Source organism: Hemitrygon akajei, chromosome 16 (genome assembly GCF_048418815.1).
Source record: "Hemitrygon akajei chromosome 16, sHemAka1.3, whole genome shotgun sequence".
NCBI classification, from domain to species: domain Eukaryota; kingdom Metazoa; phylum Chordata; class Chondrichthyes; order Myliobatiformes; family Dasyatidae; genus Hemitrygon; species Hemitrygon akajei.
Genome location: NC_133139.1, coordinates 77992292 through 78006755, shown reverse-complemented (window position 1 = coordinate 78006755; position 14464 = coordinate 77992292). Strand labels below are relative to the sequence as shown.

General features: G+C 44.3%; 1 protein-coding gene across 12 annotated transcripts in view; it reads left to right on the top strand.

The window, feature by feature from the left end:
- Positions 1-14464, top strand: part of adgrl1a (adhesion G protein-coupled receptor L1a) — a 654463-nt gene that overhangs the window by 80161 nt on the left and 559838 nt on the right. For all 12 annotated transcript variants that reach the window (XM_073069264.1, XM_073069261.1, XM_073069260.1 and 9 more), the window contains exon 2: positions 8579-8643. In XM_073069264.1, the coding sequence (XP_072925365.1) occupies positions 8579-8643 (65 nt within the window). The remainder of the gene's footprint in view (positions 1-8578; positions 8644-14464) is intronic.

Here is a 14464-nt window from a genome sequence, read left to right as displayed (position 1 = left end):
GAACGCACCCATCAAGTCCTTTACAGCTCTTCAACAGAATGTCTTATTACCCTGTTCCTTTCCCATCTCCTTTCATTTCAGTTATTTATCCAACTTCGAGAAATATTTCAGACAGCACATTCAAAGTTCAAGCCACTCTATGAGTAAAGATTTTCTCTTGTGTCATCTTAGAAGGCTGTGCCCTCTGATTATCAAACCTTCAATAGCTTCTTCATTTATACCGATTGGAATATTGTCTACCCTTTAAAAACTCCCATTATCCTGTAAACAACTGCATCTCCTCCGATCAATCTGTGTCTCTTAATCCAACATCTCCAATACTATACAGGTAAACCTTTCCCTTGTCCACCATATTGGACTTCTTCTTTGTTTCCAGAATTGGGTTCCAAAGGCCAAAAGCAAGATGGTTAATCAGTGCCTCATGATCACACAAGACCATAAGACACTGGAGCAGAATTAGGCCATTTGGCCCTTCGAATCTACTCCACCATTCCGTCATCGCTAATTTATTGTCCATCTCAACTCCATTATCCTGCCTTCTTTTCGTAACCTTTAATGCCTTTACTGATTAAGAACTTATCAAGCTCTGCTTTAGATATACGCAGTGCCTTGGCCTTTACAGCCATCCGTGCCAATTATTTCCACAGATTCACCATCCTCCAGTTAAAGATATTCCTTCTCATCTCTGTTCTAAAGGGATGTCCTTATATTGTGAGGCTGTACCCTATGGTCCTAGACCATTTCCTATTGTTTCCACGATAGGAAACACCTTCTCCACATTTAGGCCTTTCAGTATACTATAGGATTCAATGAGATCCCTCCTCACTCTTCTAAACTCCAGTGAGTACAGCCTCTGAGCCATCAAACGCTCCTCATACATTAACTCTTTCATTTGTTGAGATCACTCTTGTGAACCTCCTCTGGACCCTCTTCGATGTCAGCACATCCTTTCTTAGATAAGGGGCCCAAAACTGTTCACAATACTCCAAATGCGGTCTGACCAATGTCTTATAAAGCCTCAGCATCAAATGAACACTAACATTGTAATTGCCTTCCTTACTACCGACTCAAACTGTAAGTTGACCTTTAGGGAAGACTGCACTAGGACACCCAATTCCCCTTGCACCTCTACTTTTTGAATTTTCTCCCTGTTTAGAAAATAGTCTATACCTTTAATTTTTCTATCAGTGCATGACAATACACTTCCTTACACAGTATTCCATCTGCCGCTTCTTTGCCCATTCTACTGATCTGTTCAAGTCCTTCTGCAAACTCCCTGTTTCCTCAACATTACCTACCCTTCCATCAATCTTTGTATCATCCACAAATTTGGCCACAGTCATCAATTTCATAATCCAGATCATTAATATATAATATGAAAAGAAGTGGTCCCAACACCAATCCGGACAGAACACCACTAATCACAGACAGTAAACAAGAAAATGTCCCCTTTATTTCCACTCTTTGCCTCCTGCCAGTCAGCCAACCTTCCTGTAACGTCAGGGACTCTTATCTTGTTTAGCAGCCTCAATGCAGCAGCTTGTCAAAGGCCTTCTGAAAATCCAAATAGACAACATCCACTGACTCTCCTTTGTCTATCCGGCCTGTTATTTCCTCAAAGGATTCCAACAGTTTTCTCTCTCATCTTCTTTTGCCATTTGCCTCCCCCCCCCAGGGGTAATTTATAGAAACCCATTAGCCAATCAGCATGTGCTTGGGGTTTGAAAGGAAACAATAACACTTGGTAGAAACACACAAAGCTCAAGATGAAGCCCAAATCCCCATAAACCTGGAAACGTTCCTGAAACTTGCATGCTTAATAACCTATGGTGGAGCCATTCGTAAAGAAGGCAAATGCAAAGTTATCATTCATTTCATGAGGAGTAGAAAATAAAAGCAAGGAGGGACTGCTGAAGTTATATAAGACATTGGTCAGACCACATTGGAATATTGTGAACAGGTTTGGACTAGGTATCTAAGGAAAGATGTGCTTTCTGGGATCATTCATGTAAGACAGATCCCATGACTGAAAGGCTAAACAAATGAAGAGAGTTTGTGTCTGTAGGCCTGTACTCAAGGGAGTTTAGAAGGATGATGGATATCTCATTGAAACCTACTGAACATTAACAGACCTGGATAGAGTGAACATTAGTTGAAGATATTAGGATCCAAGGGCACGGACTTAGAACTGAAGGGTGTCCTTTAAAACTGTGATGAGGAGGAATTTCTTTAGCCAGAGTGTGGTGAATCTGTGGAATTTGTTGCCAGAGAGGACTGAGAAGTCTCGCTCTTTGAGAATGTTTAAGACAGAGATTGATAGGCTCTTGATTGGTAAAAGGGGTTAAGGGTTCCAAGGGAAAAGCAACAGAATGAGGTTAAAATCAGGATCAAAATCAGGTTGACTATCACTGGCATATGTTGTGAAATTTGTTGATTTGCAGCAGCTGTATATTGCAATTCATAAAAACTATAAATTACAATAAGAAAGATATGTGTGCGTGTGTGTGTGTTTGTATGTATACGTACATACAGTATATATAAATGAAATCAGTGCAAAAAGAGAACAAAAAAATGGAAAAAATAGTGAGGTAGTGTCCATTCAAAAATCTGATAGTAGAGGGGGATCTTTAGCCAGAGAGTGGTGAATCTGTGGGATTTGTTGCCACAGGCAGCTGTGGAGGCCAAGTCTTTATGTATATTTAAGACAGAGGTTGATAGATTTTTGATTGGTCAGGCCATGAAGCGATCCAGGATTGAGGCTGAGGGGAAAAAATGGATCAGCCATGATAAAATGGCAAAGCAGACTCGATGGGCCAAATGGCCTAATTCTCCTCCTATTTCTTATAGTCTGTTGGGAAGAAGCTGTTGCTAAAGCATTGAGTGTGTGTCTTCAAGCTCATGTACCTGCTCCTTCACAGTAGCAATGAGAAGAGGGGTATCCCAGTTGATGGGGATCCTTAATGATAGTTGCTCCCATCATTTAGGCATCACATTTTGAAAATGTCCTCGCTGCTGGGGAAGCTATTGCCCATGATGGGAGGTGCTTGAGTTTGTAACTTTCTGCAGTTTTCTGATCCATTTGTGTGTCAATGCGAGGAGCATTCGTAACAAGGTGGATGAATTGAATGTGCAGATAGTTATTAATGAATATGATATAGTTGGGATCACAGAGACATGGCTCCAGGGTGACCAAGGATGGGAGCTCAACATCCAGGGATATTCAATATTCAGGAGGGGTAGACAGGAAAGAAAAAGAGGTGGGGTAGCATTGCTGGATAGAGAGGAGATTAACGCAATAGAAAGGAAGGACATTAGCTTGGAGGATGCGGAATCGATATGGGTAGAGCTGCGTAACACTAAGGGCAGAAAACGCTGGTGGGAGTTGTGTACAGGCCACCTAACAGTAGTAGTGAGGTTGGGGATGGCATTAAACAGGAAATTAGAAATGCATGCAATAAAGGAACAGTAGTTATAATGGGTGACTTCAATCTACATATAGATTGGGTGAACCAAATTGGTAAGGGTGCTGAGGAAGAGGATTTCTTGGAATGTATGCGGGATGGTTTTCTGAACCAACATGTCGAGGAACCAACTAGAGAGCAGGCCATTCTAGATTGGGTATTGAGCAATGAGCAAGGGTTAGTTAGCAATCTTGTCGTGCGAGGCCCCTTGGGTAAGAGTGACCATAATATGGTGGAATTCTTCATTAAGATGGAGCGTGACATAGTTAAATCAGAAACAAAAGTTCTGAACTTAAAGAAGGGTAACTTTGAAGGTATGAGACGTGAATTAGCTAAGATAGACTGGCAAATGATATTTAAAGGGTTGACAGTGGATATGCAATGGCAAGCATTTAAAGATCGCATGGATGAACTACAACAATTGTTCATCCAAGTTTGGCAAAAGAATAAACCAGGGAAGGTAGTGCACCTGTGGCTGACAAGGGAAATTAGGGATAGTATCAAGTCCAAAGAAGAAACATATAAATTAGCAAAAAAAAAGCGGCACACCTGAGGACTGGGAGAAAGTCAGAGACCAGCAGAGGAGGACAAAGGGCTTAATTAGGAAAGGGAAAAAAGATTATGAGAAAAAGCTGGCAGGGAACATAAAAACTGACTGTAAAAGCTTTTATAGATACCTGAAAAGAAAAAGATTGGTCAAGACAAATGTAGGTCCTTTACAGTCAGAAACAGGTGAATTGATCATAGGGAACAAAGACATGGCAGACCAATTGAATAACTACTTTGGTTCTGTCTTCACTAAGGAGGACATAAATAATCTTCCGGAAATAGTAAGGGACCGAGGGTCTAGTGAGATGGAGGAACTGAGGGAAATACATGTTAGCAGGGAAGTGGTGTTAGGTAAATTGAAGAGATTAAAGGCAGATAAATCCCCAGGGCCAGATGGTCTGCATCCCAGAGTGCTTAAGGAAGTAGCCCAAGAAATAGTGGATGCATTAGTGATAATTTTTCAGAACTCCTTAGATTCTGGATTAGTTCCTGAGGATTGGAGGGTGGCTAATGTAACCCCACTTTTTAAAAAAGAAGGGAGAGAGAAACCAGGGAATTATAGACCGGTTAGTCTGACATCGGTGGTGGGGAAAATGCTAGAGTCGGTTATCAAAGATGTGATAACAGCACATTTGGAAAGTGGTGAAATCATCGGACAAAGTCAGCATGGATTTGTGAAAGGAAAATCATGTCTGACGAATCTTAAAGAATTTTTTGAAGATGTAACTAGTAGAGTGGATAGGGGAGAGCCAGTGGATGTGGTATATTTAGATTTTCAAAAGGCTTTTGACAAGGTCCCACACAGGAGATTAGTGTGCAAACTTAAAGCACACGGTATTGGGGGTATGGTATTGATGTGGATAGAGAATTGGTTGGCAGACAGGAAGCAAAGAGTGGGAGTAAACGGGACCTTTTCAGAATGGCAGGCAGTGACTAGTGGGGTACCGCAAGGCTCAGTGTTGGGACCCCAGTTGTTTACAATATATATTAATGATTTAGACGAGGGAATTAAATGCAGCATCTCCAAGTTTGCGGATGACACGAAGCTGGGCAGTGGTGTTAGTTGTGAGGAGGATGCTAAGAGGATGCAGGGTGACTTGGATAGGTTAGGTGAGTGGGCAAATTCATGGCAGATGCAATTTAATGTGGATAAATGTGAGGTTATCCACTTTGGTTGCAAGAACAGGAAAACAGATTATTATCTGAACGGTAGCTGATTAGGAAAAGGGGAGATGCAACGAGACCTGGGTGTCATTGAAGGTGGGCATGCAGGTACAGCAGGCGGTGAAAAAGGCAAATGGTATGTTGGCATTCATAGCAAAAGGATTTGAGTACAGGAGCAGGGAGGTTCTAATGCAGTTGTACAAGGCCTTGGTGAGACCGCACCTAGAGCATTGTGTGCAGTTTTGGTCCCCTAATCTGAGGAAAGACATTCTTGCCATAGAGGGAGTACAGAGAAGGTTCACCAGATTGATTCCTGGGATGGCAGGACTTTCATATGAAGAAAGACTGGATCGACTAGGCTTATACTCACTGGAATTTAGAAGATTGAGGGGGGATCTTATTGAAACGTATAAAATTCTAAAGGGATTGGACAGGCTAGATGCAGGAAGATTGTTTCCAATGTTGGGGAAGTCCAGAACAAGGGGTCACAGTTTAAGGATAAAGGGGAAGCCTTTTAGGACCGAGATGAGGAAAAACTTCTTCACACAGAGAGTGGTGAATCTGTGGAATTCTCTGCCACAGGAAACAGTTGAGGCCAGTTCATTGGCTATATTTAAGAGGAAGTTAGATATGGCCCTTGTGGCTAAAGGGATCAGGGGGTATGGAGAGAAAGCAGGTACAGGGTTCTGAGTTGGATGATCAGCCATGATCATACTGAATGGCGGTGCTGGCTCAAAGGGCCAAATGGCCTACTCCTGCACCTATTTTCTATGTTTTTATGTTTCTATTTGGTAGCCCCTCCATACCACATGGGGATGCAACCAATTACAGACAGACAGACAGACATACTTTATTGATCCTGAGGGAAATTGGGTTTCGTTACAGCCGCACCAACCAAGAATAGTGTAGAAATATAGCAATATAAAACCATAAATAATTAAATGATAATAAACTAATTATGCCAAGTGGAAATAAGTCCAGGACCAGCCTATTGGCTCACGGTGTCTGACACTCCGAGGGAGGAGTTGTAAAGTTTGATGGCCACAGGCAGGAATGACTTCCTATGACACTCAGTTTTGCATCTCGGTGGAATGAGTCTCTGGCTGAATGTACTCCTGTGCCTAACCAGTACATTATGGAGTGGATGGGAGTCATTGTCCAAGATGGCATGCAACTTGGACAGCATCCTCTTTTCAGACACCACCGTCAGAGAGTCCAGTTCCACCCCTCACAACATCACTGGCCTTACGAATGAGTTTGTTGATTCTGTTGGTGTCTGCTACCCTCAGCCTGCTGCCCCAGCACACAACAGCAAACATGATAGCACTGGCCACCACAGACTCATAGAACATCCTCAGCATCATCATAGAATGCTCTTCATGGTACATCTGTAGAAATTTGTGAGTGTCTTTGGTGGCGTACCAAATCCCCTCAAACTCCCAATGAAATATAGCCGCTCTCACGCTTTCTTTGGAATTGCATCAATACGTTGGGCCTGGAGTAGATCTTCAGAGGTGCTGACACCCAAGAATTTGAAGCTGCTCACCCTTTCTACTGCTGATCCCTCAATGAGGACTGGGGTGTGTTTCCTTGACTTACCCTTCCCGAAGTCCACAATCAATTCCTCGGTCTTACTGATGTTGAGAGCAAGGTTGTTTTTGCGACACCACTCAACCAGCTGATCTACCTCACTCCTGTATGCTTCTTCATCATCATTTGCAATTCTGCCATTGGCAAACTGTTTCGATTGAATGGCAGAGTGAATTTGATCGGCTGAATGGCTTAAATCTGCTCCTATATTGTTTTACAATAGTTTGTTTAAAATATTCCATAGTTTATCACTGCTTTGTCATCAGACATAGCTGACAACTGAAACATACACTTATCAGTGGGTTAGCAATAAGCTTGGGGAGAAGGATGAGCTTGAGATGATGTACAATGTGTTGGAGATGGTCTATCAGCCAGTCTAATAGTACTGGTCAATATCTGAACTAGCAATTTCAGAACATGTCCGGACACACATGCTTAATCACACGTATGATGTCATTATTCTGCCACTTGTTGATGTAATTTACATGCATCGCTGAGAATCGCAACAAAGGAGAGAGGTCTGGGGAGAATTAGCAGATGAGATCTGAAGCTTTGCATTTGATAGCTGAAGAGGAGGACGAGAGGCTGACGAGAGGCTAAAGCTGGAGGACATTGCCGAGATGGCAGAAGTGTGAAACTATGAAGTGATTTAAATCCAAGGACTCCTCGGTAGAGATCATAAAGAGCACCAAATTTCTTGGTGTTCACCTGACGGAGAATCTCACCTGGTCCCTCAACACCAGCTCCATAGCAAAGAAAGCCCAGCAGCATCTCTACTTTTTGCGAAGGCTGAGGAAAGTCCATTTCCCACCCCCCATCCTCATCACATTCTACAGAGGTTGTATTGAGAGCATCCTGAACAGCTGCATCACTGCCTGGTTCGGAAATTGCACGATCTCGGATCGCAAGACCCTGCAGCGGATAGTGAGGTCAGCTGAGAAGATCATCGGGGTCCCTCTTCCCGCCATCACGGACGTTTACACTACACGCTGCATCCGCAAAGCAAACAGCATTATGAAGGACCTTACACACCCCTTATAACAAACTCTTCTCCCTCCTGCCATCTGGGAAAAGGCACCGAAGCATTCAGGCTCTCATGACCAGACTATGTAACAGTTTCTTCCCCCAAGCTATCAGACTCCTCAATACCCAGAGTCTGGTCTGACACCAACTTACTGCCCTTTACTGTGCCTATTGTCTTGTTTATTATTTATTGTAATGCCTGCACTGTTTTGTGCACTTTACGTAGTCCTGGGTAGGTCTGTAGTCTAGTGTAGCTTTTTTGTGTTGTTTTACGCAGTTCAGTGTAGTTTTTGTATTGTTTCATGTAGCACCGTGGTCCTGAAAAACATTATCTCGTTTTTACTGTGTACTGTACCAGCAGTTATGGGCGAAATGACAATAAAAAGTGACTTGACTTGACTTGAAGTCAATGTAGGGCTATGTGCACAAATGAAGTTGCTGTGAACAATGGAGTCCATATTTGGTATTGGTGTATGATCGTCACCCATGCTGAGGTACAGTGCCAAGCTTCTCTTGCATACTGTTCGTACATACACAGTGCTTTGAGGTAATTTCCAGCATAATGCAATCCCTGACTGTCAGACGTCGTATGCCAATTGGCAGCTGGGAACTGAAAAAAAACGTCCTAAGTGAGCCTGTCTAAAATGGCGCACACCCAATCTAGGACAGAGTTCAGCAGTTGACATGCCTTGTGTAAACTGGTAATGAGTTTAATTATGTTTGATAGAGCTGTCTTGTAAAGTGAGTCTTTGCAAGCAGAGTCACTCTGTCCTTACTTTCTTCTTTTCCAGTTTTATTCACAATGTGGATGCGGAGAGAGATCCATTAAAGGACTCAGGGGAGTGTGCAGATGGAGGTAGGAATTGATTTTGGTTCTTTTCGTTGCAGATTTCAGTGTGTATTTCCCTGTTTTTGTGGACATGTGTGCATGAAATAGAGGAAGGCAAAGGCCCTTATGGCTGTATCTACATATACAAAATACAACAGGAAATAAAAGACGTTAGCAGATTTTGGAGCGTTATATGCACGGCCTCAAAGCTAAAGTAAATTTGAAGCCAGCCCTAGATTTTCTCATATCCAGAGTGATGTGAATTGCTTCTGCACCCAAAAAGAAATGCAAATTATAGGGGACTGTTCTGTGTGATGTGGGGAATGAACCTGTTCATTGAATATGTATTTCTTTCGGAATGTTAACAAGCAACAGAGCGGCACAGAGCCTTGTGCAGCAGGTTTTGACATTGTGACTCCCTCCCCCACCATCATCAGCCCACACGCTGCCTCCGTTACACACCGACATGCAATCCCATTCTCCCCCATCACCACTGTCCATTCACCTTCCTGACATCACTCTCTTTATCCTAACCCTCATTCAAAATGCATTTCCCCATTTAATCATCACTTTAATACGCTGCTTTCGCTCAGGTATATAGGACATAGAACTGTACAGCATAGGAACAAACCCTACGGGCCATAATGTCGTGCTGAACTACTTAGAGTCATAGAAAACTACAACACAGTAGCAGGCCCTTCAGCCCCTCTAGTCCATGCCAAACCTGCCTAGTCCCATTGACCTGCACCCGGACCATACACCTCCCATCCATGTACCTATCCAAACTTCTCTTAAGCACTGAAATCCACCACTTGCACTGGTAGCTTGTTCCACATCCTCACCACCCTCTGAGTGAAGATGTTCCCTTTAAATATTTCACCTTTCACCCTTAACCCGTGACCTCTAGTTGTAGTCTCACTCAATCTCAGTGGAAAAAGCCTAAGAAGATAATGAAAGGGTAAAAAGAAAGATTAGCTCTATCCGTCAGAAGTATATCAGAGCATGTGATGAAATGTGTTGCTTGTGTTAACAGCCAGCACTGTCTAAGGATGTACTGTGGGCAACCCACAAGCATCGCCATGTTTCCAGTGACAACATTGTTGTTGTTCGTCCTTCGGAGTCGAAGACGACCACGACTTCTGTCAGGTGGAGGGTTTGCGACTGTGGGTCAGGAGGTGACAGGTGAGGCCAATCCGGGCCCTGAAAGCTCGCCCACATGTGGGACACATGAGGGTAGATGCTGCAGTGGAAGTGGAGGTAGCTCGAGCCTTGCGCGCAGCACGTTTCCTCTGAGCCTCTGCGGTGCGTCTGATTTCTGCTGCATACATTCCTTTAGTGGTCCCGCTCCACCAGGTTGGGCATTCCAGAGCAAGCGATTCCCAGCTACTGGGATTGATATTGAAGTCTTTGAGGGACACTTTGAGGCAGTCTTTGAAACGTTTCTTCTGCCTTCCAACTGAGCGCTTGCCCTGGCTCAGCTCTCCATACAGCAGCTGTTTTGGTAATCGACTGTCAGACATCCTGACAACATGGCCAGCCCATCTGGCTTGGGCTTTCTGTAGGAGGGTGTAGACACTGCGGGTGCTAGCCCGCTCCAGGACCTCCGTGTCTGGGACTTTGTCCTGCCATCGTACGTGGAGAAGTCTGTGGAGGCAGCTCAAGTGGAAGTGGTTGAGCTGTTTAGCGTGTCTGCTGTAGACAGTCCAGGTCTCGCTGGCATAGAGGAGGGTGGTGAGAACCACTGCTCGGTAGACCTTCAGCTTGGTGGTAAGGCTGAGTCCTCTCCGCTCCCGTACATTCTCACGGAGTCTCCCAAAGGCGGCCCTGGCTTTGGCAATTCTGTTGCTGATCTCTGCATCTATGTTCACCGCTCATGATAGAGTACTGCCCAGATAAGTAAAGCTGTCAACTGCCAGTAGCTTCTGCCCCTTTACTGTGATGTGTGGTTCCTGGTAGGGCTTTCCGGGTGCGGGCTGGTACATAACTTCGGTCTTTTTGGTGCTGATTATAAGTCCGAAGTTGTCACAGGCTCGTGAGAGGCAGTCCATTTCTCGCTGCATCTTCTGCTCTGTGCTGGCGTTGAGTGCGCAATCATCAGCAAATAAGAGGCCTCTGACGACCGTCTCCTTTACCTTTAACAGCCTGTAGACACCGGAGGTTGAATAGCCCACCGTCAGTCCTGTATCTGACGCATATACCATCCTGACAATCGCGGAAGGCATAACAGAGAAGACCATGCTAAAGAGTATAGGGGCAAGAACGCATCCTTGCTTCACACCGTTCGTCACTAGGAAGGCTTCTGACTGTCAGAAGTATATCAGAGCATGTGATGAAATGTGTTGCTTGTGTTAACAGCCAGCACTGTCTAAGGATGTACTGTGGGCAACCCACAAGCATCGCCATGTTTCCAGTGACAACATAGTATGCCCACAATTTACTCATCTGTACCGCATTGGAATGTGGGAGGAACCTAGAGCACCCAGAGGAAACCTACACAATCACAGGGAGAGTAAAAAAAAATGCTCAATACAGACAGCACCCGGAATTGAACCCGATCACCGGTGGTATGAAGTGTTATGCTCATCACTACATTACCATGCCACCCACTAGTAATTAAACACCTAACTAAAATAATCCCTTCAAACTGCAGAAGTTTCTATCCCTCCACTCTCTGCCTATTCATGTTCCTATCAAAGAGCCACTTAAATGTCCCTATCACATTTACCCCCACGACCAGGCACCTACCACGATCTGCGTTTACAAAAATAAGCTTGCCCCGCCCATCTCCTTTGAACTTGCTTCTTCTCAGCCTCAGTGTATGCCCTCTACTGTTATACATTTCGATCCTGTGAAAAGTAATAGTTGTCTATTTATCTTATAATCTTCTATCAGGACTTCCCTTAGCCTCGACTTCTCCAGAGAAACCAACTGACATTTGTCCAGCCTTTCCTAATAGCACGTGCCCTCTAATCCAGAAAGCATCCTGGTAAATCTCTCTTCTGCATCCTCTTCAGAGCCTCCCCAGTTTTCCTGTAATGTGGCACCCAAACAGATTGCAATGCTGCAGATGCAACCTAACCAGAGTTTTATAAAACTGCAGCATAACTTCCTGAAGCTTGCAGTCAATTCCTCAGCTGATAAAGGCGAGCACGCCATACATAGGTAGTAGATAAAGCCCAGTCCATCACTGGTAAAGCCCACCTCAGTACTGAGCACATCTCAACAGAGCATTGTGCAGGAAAGCAGCATCCATCACCAGGGACCCCCATCACTCAATCCATGCTCTCTTCTTGCTGTTGCCATCAGGAAGAAAGTACAGGAGCCTCAGGACTCACATTACCAGGTTCAGAAAAGAGTTATTACCCCTCACCCATCAGGTGCTTAAACCAAAGGGGATAACTTTACATACCCCTCACTGGAATTTTTTCACAACCTATGGACTCACTTTCAAGGACTTCATCTCATGTTCTTGATATTTATTGCTTATTTATTTATTTATTATTATTATTTGTCTGTGTTTGTATTTGCACAGTTTATTGTCCTTTGCACACTGGCCTTTCATTGATTCTATTATGGTTATTGTATTCATTGAGTATGTCTGCAACAAAATGAATCTTAGGGTTGTATATGATGACATATATGCTTTGATAATAAAATTATACACACACACACACACACACACACACACACACACACACACACACACACACACACACACACACACACACACACACACACACACACACACACACACACACACACACACACACACACACACACTTTGATTAACTGGGTCATTAGTTTCAGGCAACCCTTAAAGAACAAAAACTAATCGAGAAAATAGCCAGGATTCCCTTTGTTTATTTGGGACACCATGCCACTTAATTGGGACAGGAGACTTTCGGAAGACGGATCAGGTATGAGGTCATCTTCTACTGACTCCCTCCCCCTGCCAAATTCCCCAGGATGTTGATGCTGGAGACCCGATAAAAATCCCACTGAGAAACAAGCAGAGGTGACTGGACTGCTTTTGTTGAAGATGGTCATTTGCTGGGCCAAGTACAAACGATGAAGGATGTCACTTGCAGCAATGGGCTTGGAACACATTGTAAATACTTAAAGATGTAAAGATTAGCTTTATTTGTTGCATGTCCATTGAAGCATCCTGTGAAGTGTGTTGTTTTGTGCCAATGACCAACAATATCCGAGGGCCATGCTGGGGACAGCTAGGCCTCCAGGACCAATATTCTATGCCCACACCTCACTAACCCTAACCGTACGTCTTCGGAATGAGGGTGGAAAGTCACGCCATCAATCGGGGAACGTACAGACTCCTTAAATGTAAAAGTTTAAATATAAATTGTAACTTGAATCAGAGGCAAAGGTTTGATGTAATGATAGAAGGGAGTTCACTGCAGTTTTGCCTGTTCGGTGGAATTCCTACTGTGATATACTGATCAACACGACCTCCCTGCATTGTCCTCCATCAGACGAGCTTGCTTGTCTGAATCGCATTCGCTTCAATTTCACCTCTATTCTGGAATTCTATTCCTTTGTCCACACTGAAACAAAGTTTGTAACAAGGTTGTACATCAGGAGGTCCCGGCTGAGTATCGAATGCCCAATCTGAGCTTATCAATGAGGTGGTTACGAGGCACGTGGTAATGCAGTTTGCAACTCTTCTGTAACTGCCAATGACTGAGTTAGAGCAGAGCGGTGATAAGATTGAGTTTGCTCTGCTGCCAGGAGTTTTATTTTCTTGGCTGTTTGACTCTAGCTCGGGGTGGAATACAACGGTAGCCCGGTGGTCAGCACAACACTTTACAAGGACCAGCTGCCTGGGTTCAATTCCCGTTGCTGCCTGTAGGGAATTTGTACATTTGCCCGTGACCGCGTGGGTTTCCCCCAGGCGTTCCGGTTTCCACCCACAGTCCAAAGACATTCTAGTTGGTGGGTTAATTAGTCCTGTTATTAGGCTAGGATTAAATCGGGGAATTGCTGGATGGTGAGGTTTGAAGGGCTGGAAGGCCTATTCCACAAAATATCTCAACAAATACTGTAGATAAGCTCCAGTCCTGCCAATGGTCCACAGCATCCTGTGGTTGCCTGGCTTCGAGCTGCTTGATCTGTTCTAAATCTATCCCATTTAACACTATGAATGTGATGAGGACTACCTTCTGTGTGAGGGTGTGACCAGACCTCCACAAGGACTGTGTGATAGTCACCTTTGTCAACAATGTCTTGGTAGATATATCTGCCAGCCGTGGAGCAGCATTCAACACAATCATACCCTTAGGTCTCATCAATAAGCTCCAAAACCCTCTGTACCTCCTTCTGCAACTAGATCCTTGACTTCATCATTGGGAAACCATTGTCTATGTAGATTGGAAATAACATCTCCTTGCTGACAGTCAACACTGGTGCATCTCAAGGATGCATGCTTAACCCACTGCTCTACTCTCTCTGCACCCATGACTGTGTGGCCAGGCACAGCTCAAACACCATCTGAGGTCCTTTAACATCTGCCGGCTGATGCTGAGGATGTTCTACAAGTCTGTGGTGGGCAATGCTATCATGTTTGCTGTTGTGTGCTGGGGCAACAGGCTGAGGGTAGCAGACACTAACAGAATCAACAAACTCATTTGTAAGGCCAGTGATGTTGTGGGGGTGAAACTGGACTCTCTGACGGTGGTGTCTGAAAAGAGGATGCTGTCCAAGTTGCATGCCATCTTGGACAATGACTCCCATCTACTCCATAATGTACTGGTTAGGCACAGGAGTACATTCAGCCAGAGACTCATTCCACCGAGATGCAACACTGAGTGTCATAGGAAGTCATTCCTGCCTG